Consider the following 21,526-nt stretch of genomic DNA (forward strand, 5'->3'; position numbering starts at 1 on the left):
CTAGTAAACAGTGGAGTGAACCTTGTGAATGGACTTTGTCACACTTCCACTTTATTATAAACCCGGGTTTGCTGATGCCTTTGCTGGCAATTCTTTGAGTGACCTTAAAACACTCCTTAGTGACAGTGTGAAGACTTGCCACTGCCAACAGCACTACTGCAGTGATTCCTTACCTATATTTCAAAGATTATTTCTCTCTCCAGTGTCATTTAGTTGGTGGAACACCAACCAACCTTACAGAGTATTAGCTCTGACACAAGTGTGAGTCGAGCCAAGGCCTACAGAGACAGTGTGGAGCAAACAGCCATGTCCAAACTTCTCTTCCAGGGGCAAAGATCAAGTTTTCTCTTCCTGCTGCAGCAGTTACACAACAGCAGAAATCAGCAGTAGCAGGAATTGTCTTCAGGGCCCAAATGCTTAAAGCACTATTGTTCAAACTCGCCCCTTTCCAGTTGTCTCCCTGATACAGTAAGGTGGTACCTCTGCAATTTGAGCACATGAGGTTAAAAGCTTTAAAAATTTACTTTCACAGAATCACAGAATAGTTGAGGTTGGAAGGGACCTCTGGAGACCATTTAATCCCACCCCCGTGCCAAGGCAGGGTCACCTGGAGCAGGTGACACAGGAGTGTGTCCAGGTGGGTTTGGAATGTCCCCAGAGAGGGAGACTCCAGGCCCTCCCTGGGCAGCTGTTCCAGGGCTCTGCCACCCTCAGTGTACAGAAGTTCTTCCTCATGTTGAGGTGGAACTTCCTGTGTTTAGTTTATGGCCATTGCTCCTTGTCCTGTTGCTGGGCACACCTGAAAAGTGTCTGGCACCATCCTCTTGGCACCCTTTGAGATACTTATATGCATTGACGAGATGCCCTCTCAGTCTTGTCTTCTCTGGACTATACAGGCCCAGCTCCTGCAGTCTTTCCTCATAAGAGATGCTCCAGACCCCTGATGTTTATGGCTTCTGCTTGATCCTCTCCAGTAGCTTTTTGTCTTTCTTGAACTGTGGGGACCAGAACTGAACATAGCACTCCCTCTCCAGGGCTGGGAACTTTGCTTTTGAGAGGGTGTTCATTTCCAGCAGAAATTGATTGTTCAGTGTGGAGGATTTTTAAAACCAGGTTCATCTTTCAAGCAACAAGCACAGCACTTTGAACTGACACTCAGACACACAGCAACGAGGTAAGAGCTTCTGTTCAACACATACATTGAAGTGAGACAGAACAGGGCTGTGCAACCACTCCTTTGTGCAAAATCATTTCATACCTGAAGGTTTAGTTTGAGGCAGTCAAAAGCGGAGGAAGACCTATTACCCATAAACTGCACGTCCCAAACCCTTCAATCGACTCCTGGCAGGGAAGCAGCTCCCTGATTTGTGCTCTAGAGGGGTTGGAAGGATTTACATTTCACTTCTTTTGCAGTTAGAGCTCTTTTATTGTTACCTTTCCAGGGTGTGTGTGGTTACAGGCACAGTCAAGGCTTGTCATCGCTGTAGTAGCGCTGCTTCATGGCTCGGTATTTCCTCAGGAAGTACAAAGCCTCCAGCTCCTTTACAACAAATTCTCCCCCGGCAATCAGTTGCTTAATTTTTTCAGGGTCTGTCTCATCTTTGTTTTTTAGAAAAGCTGCTTTCAAACGGCATCTGAAGTAGTCTGCTCCTTTGGGATACTCCCTTCCAAGGTACAGCAGCTTGGAGAGAAAAGAATAATGTGTTTGTAATTAACTGAGTGCACAGTGAAAGGGGCTTCATTTTCTGGTTAAGGAAAGTGCTGGTGGCATTTAAGAAACTTACATTTTTGTACAGTTTCACCACTTCACCTCTTAAAGAATTGGCCATTCTCACATTTCGGTGAACTCTGTCCTTGTGGTATTCTTTTTTTTTGTTACCTGAAGGGATAATCAGTTTGACATTAGCCTTCTGTGGAGTCAGTAAATCACCGCCTCAGCCTTCCTAAAACTTCTGTATCCTACTGAGCCCCATTTGCTCTAATTCTGGTTCTACTCTGTCTCCTCTGTTTTTTTCTTCCTTTTTATTCCATTTCGCTTCTCATTGTCTTCTTCCCTCCCCCCTCAAACAGAAAACAAGAAATTTCTAAAAACTTTCAGCTACTGGGACACTTTGTGCTGTTCATTGGCTGCTTTTTCACACCCTTGCAGTTCTATACCCACTGCCCTGGCTGCTTCTATGGTCTGCTAAAAGACTGTATCTTTATAAAGTGGTAAAGATAGATAAATAGAACACATATTTATATATTTTATATATTTATATAGCAGTGTTTATAAGAACATATTTTGATAGCATTATATCTCCATATATATTTATGTATTACGTATTTCTATATTTTATAGATCGATATATCCATTTTATACACATACATGTATATTCCTGCAACTGTCGCGTTCATAAATTCTGGTTTTTTAAGGACTGTTTAAGTGCACTACAAATTTGAGTCCAGTGTGCACTGGCAAAAGGTAAGGATAAGTGATAAAGTGACTGATTTTTATTTCTGTAAACACAAAATCACAGAATGGTCTGGCTTGGAAGGGACCTTAAAGATCCTCTGGTTCCAGCCCCCTGCCAGGGGCAGGGACACCTTCCACTATCCCAGCTTGCTCCGAGTCCCGTCCAACCTGGCCTCGGACACTTCAGGGACGGGGCAGCCAAAACCGAATCACAAGCGACTGGAATCCAATCCAGCTCCCGCTGAGCGACCCCCCGGCCTCCTCGGGCCGCCAGCTCCCCCTGGCTCTGCCTCCCGCCCCGCTCCCGCCGGAACCATCCCTGCTTCCCCGCGGATCCCGGGAAGGCCGGACCGGGATCTCACCCGCTCCCTCCCGGCTCCGCCGCGGCGCCGCTTTACGGCAGCGCCGGGAGCGCGCTTCCGGCCGGAGCTGCGCGTGCGCGCCGGCGGGCGCGGCCTGGGGGCGCCGCGGGTTCGGGAGCCGGAGGGACGCGGGGACGGCAGCGCCGCCGGCCCCGGGACATGGTGGGGCGGGCAGGGGGCGGGGGTGGGCTGGAGAGGGGCAGGATGAGGTGGGGGAGCAAAGCGGGATGTTCCTTGGTAGCTACTAAAGTAGCAGCAGGTGGCGAAAAGGCTTTAAGGCTGAAAGGAGCGGCTGAAGGACGCGTTATCTTTTGTGTGGGCCCCGGTGTAAGTCCTTGTGCCGTGGTTTGCTGCTGTGGTTGCTCCGTGTGGAACCAGCCGGCAGGTGGCTCAGACTTTGTTGCCGGAATGGCTCTGTGGTAACAAACTTCATTCTCAGCCTCCCTTCTCCTTCTTCCCCCTTCTCCGCCGCGCAGGGAATATTCCCTTGGGGGTCATGAATCCCTGTGCATTTTTGCAAATTCACGTGGCAGTATTGAGACGTTGTGCGGAAAAAGTCTTTGGTAAAGAAAGGATTTTCTGTTGGATGTTCGGCTTTGTGGAATTGGTTCTTATTTCCTGTAGTCGTTTGGAGAATTCCTTCAATTCCTGTTTCTCCAAGCGAAGTTTCCCCATGAATGACAAAAAGCTTGGTGGTGTTTCTCTTGTGTTCTAGGCAATTGCATGATGTAATTTAGTGTTATTTGGAATAGCACGCATTAGTTTTCTGATGAGTTCAGAAAACACTGGAAAAAAATATTTTACTGAATTTCCCACACTGAATTACATATGTCATGTATATTAGCTTTTTTAACATTGAGAAGAAGTACATGTTCTTCTATAATCATAAGTGTGGTCTAGCCTGATAAATTATGATGGTCCACAGTCATGTGTTAGTGGCTAATTTTCTACAATATTGAAATTATTGTCATTATAGCTTTTCAATAGATGGTCACATCTGATTTTAACAGAATAGTAGTATTTTTCTAATTATTCCTTTTTGGCTGATACCCTGTTGTCTGATGTTCCCTTTCCTGTTTTTTTTTTCCCCCTCTGATCTTTTAGGGTCCAAAACCGAAAAAAAAAGGTAGGTAGGCAGAAACACGCTGTAGTTCACTGTTGTGTTTATTTTTTTGTCTGTTTTTTTGTTTTTTTCCTGAGGCAGCTGGCCAGAGCTAATTGAATTTGAAGGAGGAAGAGGCGTCTCCAAGACACCGAGCTTTTGTGCCTTTTGCAAGGAGGCCAAGTGTTCCTGCAGCACTGCGGGAGAGAGCGTGGCCAGTGCAGCCACTGCTTGTTTGGCTTGGCAACGGGTGTCCAGGCAGAGAGGCGGTGTCCTGGCACTGTCCAGCCATGGAGTGGCAGCAGGACCAGGGCAGTGACTGTGGCCCTGTGCTGGGCACTAGTGAGGCCACACCTCGAGTCCTGTGTCCAGTTCTGGGCCCCTCACTGCAAGATGGACATTGAGGGGCTTGGGCGTGTCCAGAGAAGGGAATGGAGCTGGGGAAGGGGCTGGAGCACCAGGAGCAGCTGGGGGGGGCTCAGCCTGGAGAAAAGGAGGCTCAGGAGGGACCTTCTGGCTCTCCACAACTCCCTGACAGGAGGGGGCAGCTGGGGGTGGGGGTCGGGCTCTGCTCCCAGGGAACAAGGGACAGGACAAGAGGAATGGCCTCAAGCTGTGCCAGGGGAGGCTCAGGTTGGATATCAGGAAGAATTTCATCATGAAAGTTTGTCAAGCACTGGAAGGGGCTGCCCGGGGAGGTTTGGAATCCCCATCCCTGGAGGTGTCCAGAGAGTGACTGGATGTGGCACTCAGTGCTCTGGGCTGGGTGACAAGGTGGGCGTCAGGCACAGCTTGGACTCGATGAGCTTGGAGGTCTTTTCCAACCTGAATGATTCTGGGATTCTGTTATTTGAGTCATAGGCTGGACACAGAATGAGGAGGTGAAGGGACCACAGGCAGAAGTCCATGGGAAACTGGGTTGCATAAATTTATCCAGTGGGTTATTCTTAATTCAGTGATAATGAATTTATCTACCCCTCCCCAGCTGTGCATCTCGCTCTTCTCAGTGCTCTGTTTAAGTCATAGGAATGTGAAAAGAAGTTGACTAAAACGTGATTTCAAGTAATTGAAACAAGCAGATTTTCCACTTTCAGTTTAATCATTTATTTATTTATCAAAGTGAAAAGAACAAATTCTTCCCTGAAATCCTAATGGGTATAAGTGTGGGTTTTACTGACTATTTTGGCAAATTAATACTTTGATAACAAATGTGATAAGATGCACTCAGACTCTGGTGGCACTTAATTGTCACCATTTTGTTACCCAGCTTCATGGTAATCTCTGCACTCAGAGTGCATTAGGTATATATTTATTGCCATGCCAAGTAGTGTGAAGTGAACAAGTAGTTATTTATATCTGAATAGATGATAATCAGAATCAAAGTGTGAGATAAGAGTATTTGTAACACAGTTGGTGTGTGAAGAAGGACCAGTGGTCAGATAATTTCTGAGAACCCCAAATTTAAAACTTAGTCATTCTAGGATTAGGCTGGAGGTGAACAGTGAACTGTCTGGAGTTGCAGTAAGGATTTTATAACAGAAAGGAGAACTCTTTGCTATTTTGTCTTGTGAATTAGATGCTTCTAAATGCCAGGCTTGTCCCAAAATACATTGTCCAGTATTTCCTGAAATGTTTGAAGTTGTAGCATCTACTTTCCTAGCAGATCTGCCTCTTATTCAATTTCTACATTAAACCAGAAGATTTTAATACTCTCCTGCTGTGGCTGTGTTTGGGAATGTCTACCATAGAATAAAATACTGATTGTAAGAGCTTATCATAAAAATGAGAAGAAAATTGAGTCGAGGATGTGCATTACTATTCTGGGGGCTTCATTGGCTGTGTAGGGAGTCTAAAATCTTAATTCAGGGATCACATGAGAAGGGCAAAGTTACAGAGTTATGGAACTGCCAAAATTAAAATACTACTGACATTTGTTTTCTTCTCCCTTATTGCAAACGTGAAGTCCAATGGCAAAACTAAAGATGAAAAATCGAAGAAAAGAAGGGACAGGAAGCAAAAAGACAAAGGTACTGTGCACTTCATTTAGAGGGAATATGATGGACAAATCATTTATTTTAATTAAGTGGACAGAAAGTGGCATCTTGAACTAGATGTGAATTGCTATCTGTGTTCCTCAAACACAATTGATTCCTCCCTCTTTTCTGGTGTGGACCAAATTCCCTGTTCCTTGATGCTGTGTCTTACTTCCCTATCAGAGCAATACTCTCTTCTCTAGTTATTCCTACTGCAATTAGGAAGTTGGGAAGAATTAACTTGCCATTAATCCATCCTGGTGGGGGCTTGGGCATGCTGTGACTGCCAGTAAGTGGCTGCTAATCACTGGTAAGGTTGTGCTGTGGGAGTGACAGCTCAAGTGAGCACAGGCAGATTTGGAAACTGCTGCTGCTCTTGCCTCAGTGCAACACACATGCTTGACATGATTTACTTGTAGGTAGTGACATCAAGTCACTGTTTGGGAACATCTGGATTGAGGCACAGGCTGTACCATCTTAGACTGAAGGCTTAGAGGTTGAATCAGTTTTAGTTTTCACATCCTCTCTGATTTTCTAGTCCCTATGGCAGCAAAGAGAAGCCAGAACTGTGGAGTAGCAAATCTTGAAGAGGATTTCAATGAAAAAACAGCTGTAAAATTGAACTTATAGGAAACCACTGGTTGTAGGAGAGGAGAAGAGGAACTTGGGGTTAAAGCACTGAGTTTCACCCAAGACTTTGGATTGAGAACCTCTGTCCTTTGAAGCTATAGATGGAGAGAGCAGCACTTGCTGGTCCTTGTATCCACTTTTATCCTCACAGACTGATAGGGGTAGTGCCATAGACAGTGTGTTTTAGTACTATTCAAATTCATTCAAATCAGTCTTCATGGGGGAAATTTCTGTGCAGTGGAAGATAAACATTTATGTTGCTTATTTTATGGTGGTTTTGTCATTACAGCCAAGAACCAGATCATTTTTTAGATTTTATTTAGGAAGGCATAGTTATGCCCTTGATCTCTTTCCCAATCTTCAGGTGAAGCCCAATTACAAGCTGAACAAGAAGAAGCAGAAAGGCTTGAAAAGGAGAGACTTGAACGAGAGCACTTGAAAAAGCTTGAGGAAAAGGTTAGTTTTTTACTCAATGAAAAAATGTAATCCTATTTCTAAACTTGAGACAAGGCCTGTAAAACATGAGTAATTTAGTGGGAGAATAGGAATGAATTTCCTTATGTACTTACTGTTGGGAACAAGATTGAAGAAATTTTCCAGATTGTATAAGCTTAAATACATGAACTTTTGTGATATGTAATTCTTCAGTTCAATTAAATGCCTTTTTTTTTTTTTTCCATTTCCACTGTGCTTTCAATTGAATGTGTTTTTTGTGTTCTCCATGAGGCTATTTGGTACAAATTCCTTAATTGGTTACCTCTTGGGGCAGATACAGTGATTTGTATTTGTACATATATGTGTGTGTATTGGTCTAGGTATATTTATTTTTCTGATAAGACTGGCGTTCAGAACAAAAACTGATTTGTAATAGATAAATATTTTTGTGTTTAAAAAGGAAAAAAAAGAGATTTACAACAAACTAATTTTTTTTGAAAGAGGCACTCTTGTCTACTCCTCTTGTACTTCACAGAATATTTTTTCCTCCTAGGGAGAAGATGAACTTAAAATAATAGAAATTAAAAGGGAAAAAATAAAATAATCTTGCACACTTTTTCCAAAATTATGCTTACAGTTTTTAGCAGCTCCCATGAGAGCTGGCTCCAGGATGCTGATACGGAAACTGTTCAAGTGAGAGGTTACAATCATATGTCACATTATGTTTATCATATGGCTCAGCAGCTAATGTGATGACAATAACATACTGCAAACCACTACAGTCTTCTCAATTGGATGTTTCATAAAAAAACCAAGTTTTCAGTGTTTGGATTTGTTTAAATAATAATTCATTCAAATATCCCAGATTTGTTTCTTGTATATAAAATAATAGTAAGAAATAAGCCAAAATATTTAACTGCTCTGTTTAATTTTTTTTTTTTTTTTTAACAGTATCAAGGAGCAAGGGAGTCTGAACTAGCAGAACTTAATTCACTGGAACAGAAGTTTCTTTCTGCACAGCAGTGGAAAATGGATTACAGAGAACAAGCCAAGGTAAGCTTTCTTGCCAAAATCTGCCCAGAGGTTTGGCAAGGAAGAGACTTCAGGAGTTTCCAGTTCTTGAATGTAGGTATGTGCTATGATAGCATTTGAAATTCCATCTCAAAGCAATGACATGCCATGCTTGCTCTCTTACCTTCACTTTGGAGCACACAGAGAAGAAATGTGGGCAAAGAGAAGCCTGTTTGGTGATCAGAATATCAATCCCCTACACCTTACCCCAAGAGTCACGAGGAATTGTAATTTCAGATGTTCAGGTATCTGTTTTTCCTCTTCTATTTCTTTAATTCATTCTGCTTTTAACCATTTGACCAAAAAAAAGTTCTGCCAGGGCTTAAAAAGAAATTCTGAAGAACACTTGTTTCAGTGGTTCCTGGATATCACAGGTCATCATTCAGAGAGAGACGTTTGCCAGATTTTTGAAGGATGTGGCACAAATCCAGGTCAGGGCTGGAAACATATGAAAATTCAGCTTAAAGTTGATGTCTGTAGTTCAGGGTGACATCCATGGAGGTTGAATCATCACCCAATGGCATTATGTACCTGTCCAGTTAGATTTTAAGTGGTAAGGTGTGGAAATACAGTAGTAGATTTCACTCTTGTGAATCTTGCAGACACATCGCTCAGTAATAGTCTGATAATGGGATTTGGTCAGGTAAGGAACCAAAGGTTTAATATCCTACAGGGTGGTCGACACAAGGATTTTCTCTTTGTCGTGTGTATTGCTTAATCCTTTTTAAAGCTTCTGCAGAACAACTTGAGAATCATAGGCTAAATCATGTTAGAGAGGACTTCTGAAATTCATGTAGTTCAACCTCCTGCACCAAGCAGGGCAAAGTCTGAAGTTAAATCAAGGTGCTCAGTTGGGTTTTGAGATATTTAAAAGTTGGAGGTACCACAGCATCTTTGACAGCTTTACCACTCTCACTATAACAACTTTTCTCTAAATGCAATTGGCATTTCCCTGTTACAGCTTGTGGTCATTGCTAGCTGCTGTTTATTGATGTTTTTGACAAAACAGAACTGTTGATTTTAAAATAAGTCTGATTAAACACTGATAGATTATGGGAAATACCAGAGTTTCTGTTAGTCTGTTGTTATGATTATTTATGGCAAAAGAAATATATAATACCAAATGCTGAGTTTCCACATCTATTTCTGAACAATTCCAGTTTAGATGAAGAGATGCACTTACAATTTACCATGAAATTTATCCTTTTTCTCAAAAAAAGTGCTGTTACTTCTAAGGACATGATGAGAAAAGTGAAGCTCTCTTTTAAGTGCAAAGATGTAAAAAAAATAAATCAGATGTCTTATTACTGAAAATTGATCAGTTTTTATACAGGAGTTTGTTTGCACTCAGCACTCCCCTATTGTTGCTTTGTTTGAAGTCAGTGGGAATGCTGATGGAAGTGGTTGGGAATGCAATCCTGTAAGTGCTTTTGCTTTAAAAGATCCATTTTCCTTTGTAATGCAGTCTTCAGTAACAGGGGGTTATTAATCTTCACAGCAAACAGGAGGGTAATGTTTCCTTAATATCCTATTATACGGATGAAAAAAATTCCATTATGGGTGATAAATTGATCCCGTGAGCCAATGTTAGGCTTACGTTTGGCATTAAGTGGGTTTAATCTGCCACTGATTTTTTCTTTCCACCACTTACAGGAATGACCAAGAATTGATTTGAAAATAAAATTCTTTGAAAAAACCCCCCTAATCTAGGATTTCACATTCCTACCAGAGTTTCTGTAACAGGAGAATTGATGGTGGTAAGGGAGAGGAAATCTCCTTCAGAGGCAGAGAAAGGAGGAGTTTAACATGTTGTAGTAGAGGCTCTTAATCAACTTTATTGCCAGGGTAGGAATTTTCAGTTTTCTTGGCAGAGTCTGATCTGAGACCCACCTGCCTCTTCCACCTGCACCTTCCTCGTTTCTCTTCTCAGTCATTTTATTATTCCAGCCCCTCCATTGTGGCAGGTACTGAATTCATTGCTTTTGTGGAGCAGAGCAGAACCCACTGATAAACAAGTATAAACAGCAAGTGTGAGGTGGGCAGAAGCATCTTAACACATTAATATCAAAGTAAACCTTTTTTTCCTGGCATGGGGGATAATAAACCAGGTGATGTTAGAATCCTATTTAGATGCAGGTGTGAATTTGTCACTACAATATATTTGTCTTTTAGAATCCTCCTTTTTCTTGTAAAAGCTGTGTGCAGCACAGCTGTATCCACTTTTCTCTGAACTCTTCTGCAGTGGGAGCATTACCTCAGCTGTGATGGGAGTCCTGACCCCACTGTACCCCAGGAAATGAACACTTTCATGAGCTTGTGGCGTGAAGACCAAGATGAGGGTGTTCAGCTTGTGATGGAGAAGGGGGAAGTGGTGCTAAAGGTAAGTGTTAAAATGGTGTATTTCAGTTTAAACTTAACAGCCCCCACTTACTCTATTTTCCCTTTTCTTGTGGCCAAATGACTGAAAGGCTGTAACCCTCAACACCTAGAAGTTTTTCTTTAATTTTTATATTTTTCTTTAATTACAGGTTTATTGTTAACCCTAAAGAAGATGTGTATTGACTTTAAATATGCATTTAAGGGATTTGTGTGCTGTGTTTCTACACTGAGGTCTAGTACTCCAACACCCATATTCCCTTCCATTTGGAACCAGAGCGTACAAGCTCAGATATAAATGCTTTGGTGGACAACAGCCTCATTTTGTAACACTTGAGCCAGTAAAATGTCATGTAAGAACAGAAGTTCCCAGAATTGATTTTTACCAACAGGAGTCACCAGGCATGGATAGCTTGTGAAGCAATTTTAAGCAATCTGTGCCTGCTCTGTAAATTCAGGATTTTAGTTTCATTTATGCTGACTTTGTTGTGTTTTTCAGAAACTTAATGAGATTTTCTAGAAACTGGTGGGGGGAGAGTTGCATGTGTAACACAAGTTGCATTGGGCTGGTTTGGTTCTGAGTTAGATTTCCTATCTGTCTATAAAAATGTTATTTTTGTGACCAAGATCTGTTTAGGTACAAAGGAAGTAGGTTTGCCTCATTTTTTATGACAGAACACACGTTACATTAAAGATGGTGTCAAAACTTCTCCCATATAAATGTCTTCTAGCTGATTGAGAAGTTGGAGTTTCTTTTATTGGAGGCATCACCAAATGAGATCACAGAAGAACAACGGGTCCAGTACCAGGAATTCATTCTGCAGTTGCAGGTTCTGCTTCATCAGAAGTACAATGAGGCTACGCAGAACCTGCTCAAAGTGAGTAAGATTTACTGCTTCAAAGTTGTGGTATGTGCACATAAGTTTAACTCCAAGTGTCTTGTAATGATGGTTGGCTTTGTTTGGTCTTAAACTGTCACAGAGATGAGTCTGTGAGTTTCCAAATCATGTTTATAGCACATGCCAGACTTGTTAATTATTCAAAACTCCTGAAAATCTGAACTTTACAGTGGAAAATCTCATCTTTAAGTCTGACAAGATTAAATTACTGGGAAATTTTGTGAGATTTGGAGATAATGAAAACAAGAGGTGCTGTATGAAATTTGTTGACTGTACCAAAAAAAATGTAGATGTGAAAAGCAGATCATAAGGTTGCCTTGTACTCATTTTTTTTAATACAAGTTCATGTGATTAAAATATTTTTTAAACTAAGAATCTTGGGAAGAGTGAAAAGCACTCAAACAAGAAAATGTGCTGGAGAGTCAGTTTTTTGAGCTTCATGTATACGTAGTGACCTTACTATTTCAAGAATATTAATCAGATATATAAGTATGTTTAGCAAAGGAATATTAGTGAAATAGTGAACCAGTTGTATGTGCACAGTCAAACCCCCCTGCAAATTAAGAAATTATGAATTCTTGTTTACTGAATTTAGGATTAAACTCCTGATATAATTATCATTTCACAAGTTTGATGTTGCCTAAATGATAAAATAATCTGTGCATTGACTCTGGGGTAGGAGTCCGTTATTGCTCAGGAAATCCCTTTTTTGTTTGTTTTTTATAATTTATCCTGAGAATTAGGGTAACAATGGAAGAACCCCTACTTGGCAGTACTTGGCTCACAATTTATGAAGTCAGAGGAAGAAAAGGAATGTAGTTCAAATTTTAAGAAACAGATTTGAGTTTATAACTGTTGTGCTTTAGTACATAAATACAACACAGCTGGGCTTGGTCTGGTGTATTTTCATTCTTACATGTATTTTTAAATTTATTTATTCAAGTAAATGTAGGTAAATCAAAGTGAACACATAATTTAATTGGCTTTTTTCTTTGTAGATAGCTAGTATGTATGACGACTCTGAGACTGGGAATATGCACACAGTCATAAAGGATAAAAATACTACTTTCTGTATTTGGGTCAATCTGAAGAAGAAACCAAGGTACAGCACACTGAAATTATTAATTTGAAATGAGGCCTGGCTTTGTTGAGTAAACACCAAGAATCAATTTCTCATCATCTTTTTTTTTAATATTGAGTAGCATCCATTCTGCAGACTCTCAGTGCTGGCTGTTGCTAAGCAGTGGTTTAGAGATATATAAATTTCTTTCTTAAAATGCCACAGCAGAACCCTGTCACTGCCAGAACAAATTTGGAAGAAAAACAATAAAGCTCATGCAGAGAATTGAAGTTCCTCTGGAAGCAGTGTTTCTTGCTGATGCATTTAATATTTTCTAAGTTGTTCCAGTTGCTTGCAAAGCAGTGGATGATACTTGGTGCTCAGTTAGAGAAAATATTTTAGAGCCTGGGATGCAATATCAATTCTGAATCTAAGTTTTGTGGTTTTATTGGATTACCATTTAAATGATACATTTTCAAAATGAGATTTTTGAGCAGACTTCTTGCTCCCACTCCACAAATATAAGGAATAAATTATGAAAAGGACTTCAGCTTGACCTGTTGCTGTGAGTTTTGGTGAGATAAGTAGAAGAGTGGGTGCTGAGCAATGTCAGACTGACCTGCAGGAAGAGCCCATATGGGTTAAGTGTTATAGCCTTTTGGCCAGCAGAGAGCTGCACTTAAAATATTCAACCAACGTTTAAAAACTAAGTGTTGCTTTACTAGAAGATTTTTAGAACTTGTGACCAGCTTATCTTATCCAAAAATAATGATTATTTGAATTATTTGGAAAGGTGCTGAGAGTGATGTAATACATCTTTCCGGTAAATGACCTGTGCAGGGATTTTCCCATTAAATTAGTGAGTTTTACCAGGAATGTAGTTTCTGGAACAGCTACCATTTGATTCTGCCTCACTGCCATCCTGTCAAGACTTACTTTTGAAGCTTCTGATCCCCTTGACGCAGTTGTGGCTTTGCTGGAGGGTCTTACAGACAGCTGCCAGCACAAGCACTGTGACATCCCGCAACATTTCTCAGACCGTGCAACAAATCCCAGAAGAGATTTGAACATTTGTGAGGAAACAGCAAACAAAGTGCTGCCAGTCTTACCAGGGCCTGTTGTTGTTGTTGTCACTGTCCTTCCCAGGTTCAAAACCCACATGTTCCAGGAGGCAGGGCATGGCTTTGACCTGCCCAAATCCCTGGCCCTGAGCAGCGTCGCCGTTCGCGTGCTGCACACCCGCTATGACCACGTGTCCCCCCTGTGGCTGCAGTGCCAAGGACTGCCAAGGCAGGAGGCCTCAGACAACGAGGAGTCAGCTGAGCATCCAAAAGACAATGGGCAAGAACCAGGAGAAGAGGAGGAGAAAGGCAGGGAAGAACCCAGCGTGCCTGCTGCAGAAGAAACGCCTTCTAAGGAGAGAAAGGTAGGTAAAAAACCTCCTCAAGGGATTTCCTACACTGCTCTTGTTAACTCGAGGCTCAGTCACAGTGCAGGACAGCCAAATCCTTAAATGTTTTATAGGAAAAGGCAACTTGTGTCAACAGTGTCATAGATCTTCTCAAGGGAATTGAAAGACGGAAAGTAGAAAGGGAAGTCTGGACAGGGCGTGCAGTTGGCATTTGGTTGGTGGTTTAAGAGTAGGATCAAGCATGAGGTGCCATTGCAAGATATTTCTATAAATCTCTGGCATGTGTACAGATGAATGGATTCTGCTTCTGTGAAACTGACAGCCACACAAAATCCCTGCAGGAATCCAATTTTAGGAAAGTTTGCAGTGTGCAGAGTAGGATTCAGAGTTCAGCAGGTGGTGGCTGTACAGGTACCTGGCTGCTCCATGTCTGTGTGCTGACCCTTTGCTGTTACAGGGCTTTTCAAATACTATTTCTGGCTGCCTGTCCTCTTCCTCAGCTCTCTTCCATGGAATATGTTGGTTTTAGGTGTGATGGAGGTTGCTTGGTTTTGTGTTGTCCATACTGCGTTTGGGGTTTTCACTTTGAGTATCACCTGTGACTTTCAGGTAAATGACCTGTGTTGTCTACCTAAAATTTCTGCAGAAATAACTGACAAAATATCAAGATTTAGGCCTTCTTAGTATGTTTGGAGCAATTTCACAGATTTCACAGGATATTCTGAGTGGGAGGGGACCCACAAGGATCCTCGAGTCCAACTCTTACATGACTAAATTCTGGGATCCATACAGGGATTGAACCCCTGTTCACGATCTTGGCTTTTCTCCTTTTCAGTCCCCAGCACCTTTGTAATGATTAGTGCTTGAAATCCTACTTCTCTTGGTTCCTTTTTTCTTTTTTTGTATGACAAACCTTATCTTTTGGCATTTTTCACCTACATTTGTCAGATTTCCTTTAAGCTCCTTCATTTTATTCCCTCTCTTTTTCTTTCCCAGGTCTTGTGCTCTTTCTCTCAATCCATTTTGTGAATTTTCCCCTTCCTTTGAAGGCTCCACTTCTTTCAGCTTGTGTCCTCTCACCTCCTGTCCTGTTCGAGCAGATGTGTGTTCTTCCCATGTGCTGGCAGGCACAGCCAGGGCACAGAAGGTGCTGTGCCTGCAGAGGAGTCTGCTATGGCAGGGATGAATCCCTATCTGGGTTGGAATTTGGCTGGAAATCCAGGGTAATGTTTCTCAGCATCCTCCTGTCTGGCTGTGTCTTGAGTTCCCCCACATTCCTGTATGTAAATACAGTGTGTGAAAGGGAATAAATATCATGGGCCAGGCACAGGCCAAAGCTGCAGGTGGGGTTCTGGCACAGTTTCAGTATTGGTTTGGATTCAGCCCCAACTTGCATTTTCTGTGTGCCACTCTGCTGGCTGTAAAATCAGCAAAGCCACAACTTCTGAGTGCACACTCTGCTAAAAAGGTGTTGGGTGCTTGTTTGGTACTTGGGGAGCTCAAGATGGAATTTGCTGTGGAAATGAAGTAACTACTTTGTCTCTATTTATATATCCAGTTCCAAATTAGAGCGTACCTTTAATCAAAATATTTTTGCTAGCTAGGTAGAAATTATTTCTCTTAAAACCTTGACCCTGTAGCAAGATTGGTACAAATGTTTCTGTATCCCTTCTCCTTGGGCCTCCCTGAAGGAGGTGATACCTTCTTCATTGTGTTTGTCTCTGACTAATGGAAAAATGTCTTTTGCTTTTTATCTAGGAGAGTGCTGCCTCATTGACAGAAAACAGCAATAACACAGATGATAAAAAAGAGACAGAGGAGGAAACTGAGAAGAATTCAGACATTTTGGACGAGCCATCACAAGGTATTTCGTTATTTTTGATGTGCAGCACTGCTACAGTGCTGAGGCTAAGTATTTTATATGTTAAAAATTCTTCCCTGTGATGGGGGGGTGAGGCCCTGGCACAGGTTGCCCAGAGAAGCTGTGGCTGCCCCATCCCTGGAAGTGTCCAATGCCAGGTTGGATGGGGCTGTGAGCAACCTGGGATAGTAGAAGGTGTCCAGGGGGTTGGAACTGGATTTTAAGGTCCCTTCCAGCTCAGGCCATTCTATGATCTATGGAAACACTGCAATGTCTCCATGTGAATGGAGCAAAGTTCACAAATATAGGGATGTTTTGATAACATTTGAGTTTTGTTGACATTTCTATTAATGATTGTTAAATGTGGGGAGATACCAGGACAGATAGGAAAATGGAGTTTGTCCCCACAGTTATTTTTATTTATTTATTATTTATTTTTATGTGCGTGTTTATCACGTTTCTGTAGATATGTGTGTTGTTATACCTATCTTTATGGGTGAGACACACAATCTTTATGAAGCTGCCAGGCTCTGGGGAGCTTTACTTCCTCAGAAAATGATAATTCAAATGCATATTGTGGTAGGCATTGGTGTAGTGTGGGGTGTTACTGAGTATTGCCTAAATAGTGCTTAAAGTGAGATCCCTGCTCTTACACCTTGTTAAAAGAGGGTCTAATTCTAGGAAATAAAACTCTTTGTGTGTCCCACATGAGTTACAAATTTCTCCAGTGGTGTGGTGTTGTCCTTTGGTTTAATAGGAGTGAGTTTTCTTGTAGTACTGACTTAAATAAAACAACTGCAAACTGTTGGCATGATTTAGCTCCACAGCCTTTCAGAGTTGTCATTTTTGATGTGGTGTCATTGTCTCAAAGCAAATTTCATAACAATTACAGTAGCTGTTTTTACAGTATTGAGCACTTTTTTCTAGATTCCTGTCACAGTAACTTCTCTCCCCCTGTACCATCCCATGTGACATTTTAGGTGGGGGTTTTTTAAAAGAAAATACTTATGGCCAGTTATGTCCACAGTGTTTCTGCCTTTTACTAACGTTTTCCAAGTAATTAAACCTTTATGTGGTATATACATAATTCTTTTTTTTTTCTATGCATAATTATCTGTTATCTGAAAATTGTGTTTCATGTTCAACCCTTCTTGCTCCTCATAATTATCATACGTCTTTCACCTTCAGCCCATAATCTTTTGGTGCTTTATTTATTTTGATCTACTATTTTACTTGCCTTATTTCTTTTCATATCAATACAATCTTGCTAAATCTGTCCAGAATCTCCTGTATTATTGTGCTTATGAAATTCTTCTGTGGGTAGTGATGGGACTCATTGTGTCAGTAAATCCTTACTCCTGTAGAAAGCATTTGGCACTGGCTACAAACGCAAAAGCTCAGCACCGCATCAAGAAGTGCTTTTCGTTGCCCAGCTCTCTGCCTTTCCCCACGTGTCAGTGATTGCAAAGAACACCAGTAGATGGGGCTGAAACGCTGCACGGTGGGAAGCGCTCCAGCACGCAGTGAAAATCGAGAGGTGGGAAATGTGGCTGGGACTGAGCCCCAGGTGAACTGCTGCTGTCTGGTGCATTTTTTAGAAGAGGGCGCAGTGCTGCAGGAGGAGCCGGGCGGCAGAGAAGAGGCAGCACAAGTTGTTGATCCGCAGCAGCTGGTGCCCGTGGGGGGTGTGTACCACACCGATGCTCTGCAGCTGCCACCTCAGGCCCAGGACGTCAGGGACTGGAGCATGGTGGAGGTGAGTGAGGAGGGGATCGGCCCCTCACGCCCTGGCAGCCCGAGGAGCTGCTCCTGAGGTTTGTCACCGCTGTCACCTGCACTGGACACGACGTCCTGAGCAGCAAAGGAGCGAGGCAAGGTTTGCAAATCGTCCCTTTTTCCTCTGGGAAAGGTGAAAGCAGAGTGGTAACAAAAATCCCCGCCGGTCCAGCTCCAGGCTCTTCACGGTGGCTGAGGACTGCAGTCCCTGTGCTCTGGTGTCCTCTGCAGTGCTGACCTACCCCACAGCTGGCACTGTGGAGCTGGAAACCTTTAATGAGCAAAATTCCCAGCCACACTCAGCAAGCAGGACTGTGGGCAGGCCAGGAGGGATGAGCTCTTCATTCCCAGCCACCTGTGGCCTCTCCTTCCCTCTGACGCTCTGCAGCCAGAGGGGAATTACACCTCTTTTGCCTCCCAGGTGCTCCTGGTTTTCTGAGGCTGTGGATCTGTGGAAAAATGGCTGTGCCCACTGTGTGGCACTGCCTTGAGGGTGCCTTCAGCAGCACAGGAGGGGTTCCAAGGCCCCGTGGTAGCTGCTCTTCTACTGCCTTCACAGCTGTAGTTGGAAATGTGCAACATTAGCAAACCCATTTAAATGGTGTACTAAAAAACTTTGCAGTGGTTGGATGAGCTTGAAGAAAAACACCTGTATTTTCTGATAATCCCCTTATCTATCCTTTTCTCTCTCTTTCCAAAGTTGCTGGATGTTGGATTGCAGGTGTATCCATATTCCCCAGGAGAGGCTGAAGATGGCACACAGGCAGCAGTACAGATAACCCTCAGGCTCCCTGACAATGTGATTTATTTTGAAGCGCCCGTGGTAGCCCGATGGGATCCTGCAGGTATGAACTCAGGACATCAAATTTAAAATAAATTCAATAGTGGAATTTATGCCTCAGTTGGACTATTGTCACAATGCAGCTGTAAAGATAAGGGCCAGTTTGGAGCCCAGAAGTAACTGGGAGACTTCAATGTTAATTGATTTCGGGATTTTTGGGGTGGTGTGTTTTTTTGGGTTTTTTTTTGGTTTTTTTTTTTGGTTGGTTTTTTGTTGTTGTTGTTGTTGTTGTTGTTTTATTTTACTTCTGCATTACTGCCAGAAGCTTTCCACATGCTTCTTTGTATTTTTGCATCCTTTTTGTCCAGGCCAGCAGTGGAGAACTGATGGCATCACCAACATAACCTATGAAGCACAGGAAAGGAGCATCACCTTTGGGATGGGTGCCTTTTATACAGTAGCCCTTCTCCAGGATGCTCACCTGAACCTGCCCTATCAGGCCTGGGAATTGCAGCCTACTGGTGTGGATGAAGGGCTCTTCACAGTCACTGCAGTCTTTGCCACTATTCAGATACAAATTAAGGTACTGCAAATATTTTTTTATCAGCCATTTGCAATTAAAAACCCCCATAATTCTTACAGTGTCCCTGATTAGGAATTTGGGATGCTTCCACAAGAGCAGTTTGAATCGCTGTCTTTTCCTTTCCAAGCCCTGTACTGGTTATTTAATTTCAGTTATTTCCTATGAGACAGCATCTGTGCATTTGCTCTGAAAAGTTCCAGTCAGTGTTTTGCTGTTGGTGGTGCCTTGCTGCATTCAAGCCTGTTCCACCTATTAGACTTGAAAATTGTTCCTCTCCCCTCCCAGTTTTAATAAGAGACATTAAAGCATTCCTAGCACCCTGCTACTAATGCTCCTTGTTTCTTCTAAAAGTTCAAGCTACACATGATTATCCATCTGCTCACTGCTGTATAAATCAGTACACCAGTGTCATTTCTGAATTCCTACACAAAGCTGGCTCCTTCAGGATCTGTAAATGAAAGGTCAAAGCCCAGAGTAGCAGATGATGTAGGTGACAGCCAGCATAGCAAAGGTATCAGTATTTGAAGCCTAAAGCAGAAAATGGCTTCCATGACCAGTAAGTTGCTTTCACTGCTTTGTACAACAGGATAATCAGTGTATGTTGTCTTCAGTAGTGGTGGAAGAGGAGGAGGTGCTTTCCCACATCACAGGACAATGGATGAGTCCTTTTGCCCTCAGAGAAGCTTTGAAAAGAGCTGGAGTGAACATTTTCCCAGCAGAGCACTCTCACAAGTATGTCCCTGTGCCCAGGAAGGTGAGTGCCAGAGAGTTTCCTGTTGGCTTTTCCCCGTTTTTCACTCAGGTCACCCTTTCCTGCACTGGGGCCCTGCTGTGCTGCCAGCTGAGCCAGGGGACTGAGTAAAGCATTGCTGTAACCCAGGGAAAGAGAGTGAGATCTACTTTGTCTAACTTGTCCTTCTGCTCTGCAGGCTGCCCTGGCAGAAGGGAAGGCCTATGAACAGATGGCTCTGCTTGCAGCTGCTTTTGCTTTTGCTCACAGCAAGTGGAATGGAGAAGCAGGGCCAGGGCAAGTCGTGTTCAAGGTTTGTGGAGTCAGACCAAACCTCCAGAGCAGACCAGCACTGACCCCTCCCCAGTTAGACAGAAACAATTAACTCAGCCATGTTGGCTTCAGCCCCTGCCTCAGTTCAGTGTCACAGACTGCACTTGAGACAGCTCTCAGGGGACACAAGTCTCAGCAACGGAGACGCTTGCAAAGGTGGCAGGAAATGGAACTGATAAGTCACCAAGGGAGGCTTTAGCCAGAGCTGGGGTGACAGAGCTTCATGCTCTTCAGAGGCCCCTTGGAAGTCAGCAATCTGCTCTGCCAGCTTTTTAGAGAACAGCTGGAAATCTCTTCCTGCCTGTAGGGTTTCTTCTGCTCCCTACTGCAAAGGGGGGACTAAGCAGCCTCAGAGCTGATTTGTCTCCAGCTGTGAACTTAAACACACGGTTAAAACTTCTCCCAGCCAGCCAAACACTCCCAGGTGTGGCTGGAGATAGGTAACACCACGCTGCTGAAAGCTGGAGCAGCTTTCTCACTCTCAGGTTCAATGCATGTGCCACAAATATTACAATTTGTGCTCTGTCAATGGCACAGGCTTCACCTCACAGTGCATTGTCTCCTGCCCTAGGTAAGTGAGCATCTGAAAGCAGATTCTGCCAAAGACAACCACTGGTCTCTTTATATGTTTAATGGTGAGAAAGTACAAACCCTCAAGCTCACTGAAACCAGTGAAGCTTTTTCAGAAGAGCTGGAAGAAGAGTCTGAATTTCACTCCACACTCTACCATATGCTCAAGGATTTTGCCAGCAAGGAAGCCATGGATAAAGTGGAAAGAGCTGGCAGCCTGTTTATTGATTCTGTGTATCAGCTGCTCCTTGCTACCAGAGTTTTAGCATTCTCTTAGATACTGTATGCTTTCCTTTAAAACTTTATTATCAAAAGCTTTCAATAAAGTTACATTTCATCCTTTTCTATTCAAATCATTGAAACAGATTCTAAAATGCAAACATTTTATCTTTGTTCAAGCAAAATAAATTCTTTATTCTCTTGTGGCTAGACCACCTAGACATGTTTATTGTTAGCTATGTTCAAAACTGCTGTTCTGTTGTAAACCTCAACAGAACTGAGGCCCTTTTAGCTACTTTTAAAGATGACTTTTGTCAGAATGGGGAAAAAAAATATGTATTTTTTTCATTTCAAGTCATGCTTTAAAGAAAAAAAGTTCATCTCCCCCCCAAAAACTACCCCCAACCCAACAAAACGAATCGAAACGTGTAACCTTAAATAAATCTCAGCTTCAGCTCCTGTCCTGCAGCGGCGGCAGCGCAGCTCCAGCAGGGGAGCCGGGGTTATACCGGGGGAGGGCCGTTGTGTTGCAGTCCCGTGTAGGGCCACAGCAGCTGCTGCAGCGACGTCCAGGAGTCCCCGGTGCCTACGGGGGCTGCATCTGCCGGTCTCTGCAGGGACAGCCCCGTGAGGAAGCTCGTGAGAGCAGCCAGCAGGACCAGGATGGACACGGACACCCAGAGGGTTTTGTTCGCGTTGGAAAAGGAAGCCTTGAAGTGGGATGCCCACGCTGCCACCAAATTGTACCTGGGCAGGACAGGAAAGCACAGAACCCTTCAGTGTTTCTTCAAAATGTGCAGCTCTTCCCACCCCACCCCAAAAAGCCTTAAAACAAACGA

The 21,526-nt window shown here is 42.9% G+C and overlaps 2 protein-coding genes across 16 annotated transcripts; one reads left to right on the forward strand and one right to left on the reverse strand.

Annotated features, from left to right (window-relative positions):
- Positions 1-1,402: 1,402 nt before the first annotated feature.
- Positions 1,403-2,885, reverse strand: ETFRF1 (electron transfer flavoprotein regulatory factor 1). 2 transcript variants are annotated; one of them, XM_032107562.1, is made up of 3 exons: positions 2,818-2,885; positions 1,785-1,879; positions 1,403-1,681 (listed from the first exon to the last, which is right to left on the reverse strand). In XM_032107562.1, the coding sequence occupies exons 2-3, from the start codon at positions 1,827-1,829 to the stop codon at positions 1,466-1,468; spliced, it is 261 nt and encodes an 86-aa protein (XP_031963453.1). In that variant the 5' UTR covers positions 1,830-1,879; positions 2,818-2,885; the 3' UTR covers positions 1,403-1,465. The 2 variants fall into 2 exon arrangements, with proteins under 2 accessions (XP_031963453.1, XP_031963454.1); XM_032107563.1 differs by having other exon boundaries at positions 2,791-2,846.
- Positions 2,886-2,909: 24 nt separating this feature from the next.
- LOC116443390 (protein CASC1-like) lies at positions 2,910-20,815 on the forward strand. 14 transcript variants are annotated; one of them, XM_032107559.1, is made up of 18 exons: positions 2,910-2,979; positions 3,922-3,943; positions 5,883-5,946; positions 6,947-7,038; positions 7,969-8,070; positions 8,226-8,333; positions 9,422-9,508; positions 10,331-10,468; positions 11,196-11,342; positions 12,362-12,465; positions 13,570-13,849; positions 15,593-15,698; positions 17,294-17,451; positions 18,172-18,316; positions 18,621-18,835; positions 19,422-19,589; positions 19,765-19,878; positions 20,470-20,815. In XM_032107559.1, the coding sequence occupies exons 5-18, from the start codon at positions 8,047-8,049 to the stop codon at positions 20,743-20,745; spliced, it is 2,070 nt and encodes a 689-aa protein (XP_031963450.1). In that variant the 5' UTR covers positions 2,910-2,979; positions 3,922-3,943; positions 5,883-5,946; positions 6,947-7,038; positions 7,969-8,046; the 3' UTR covers positions 20,746-20,815. The 14 variants fall into 14 exon arrangements, 12 of the variants coding, with proteins under 12 accessions (XP_031963450.1, XP_031963446.1, XP_031963445.1 ...); XM_032107555.1 differs by having other exon boundaries at positions 3,922-3,939; positions 5,880-5,946; XR_004239858.1 differs by lacking the exon at positions 2,910-2,979 and adding an exon at positions 3,036-3,236 and having other exon boundaries at positions 19,450-19,589.
- The last annotated feature ends 711 nt before the right edge of the window (positions 20,816-21,526 follow it).

The sequence above is a fragment of the Corvus moneduloides genome, chromosome 4, assembly GCF_009650955.1.
Source record: "Corvus moneduloides isolate bCorMon1 chromosome 4, bCorMon1.pri, whole genome shotgun sequence".
NCBI classification, from domain to species: domain Eukaryota; kingdom Metazoa; phylum Chordata; class Aves; order Passeriformes; family Corvidae; genus Corvus; species Corvus moneduloides.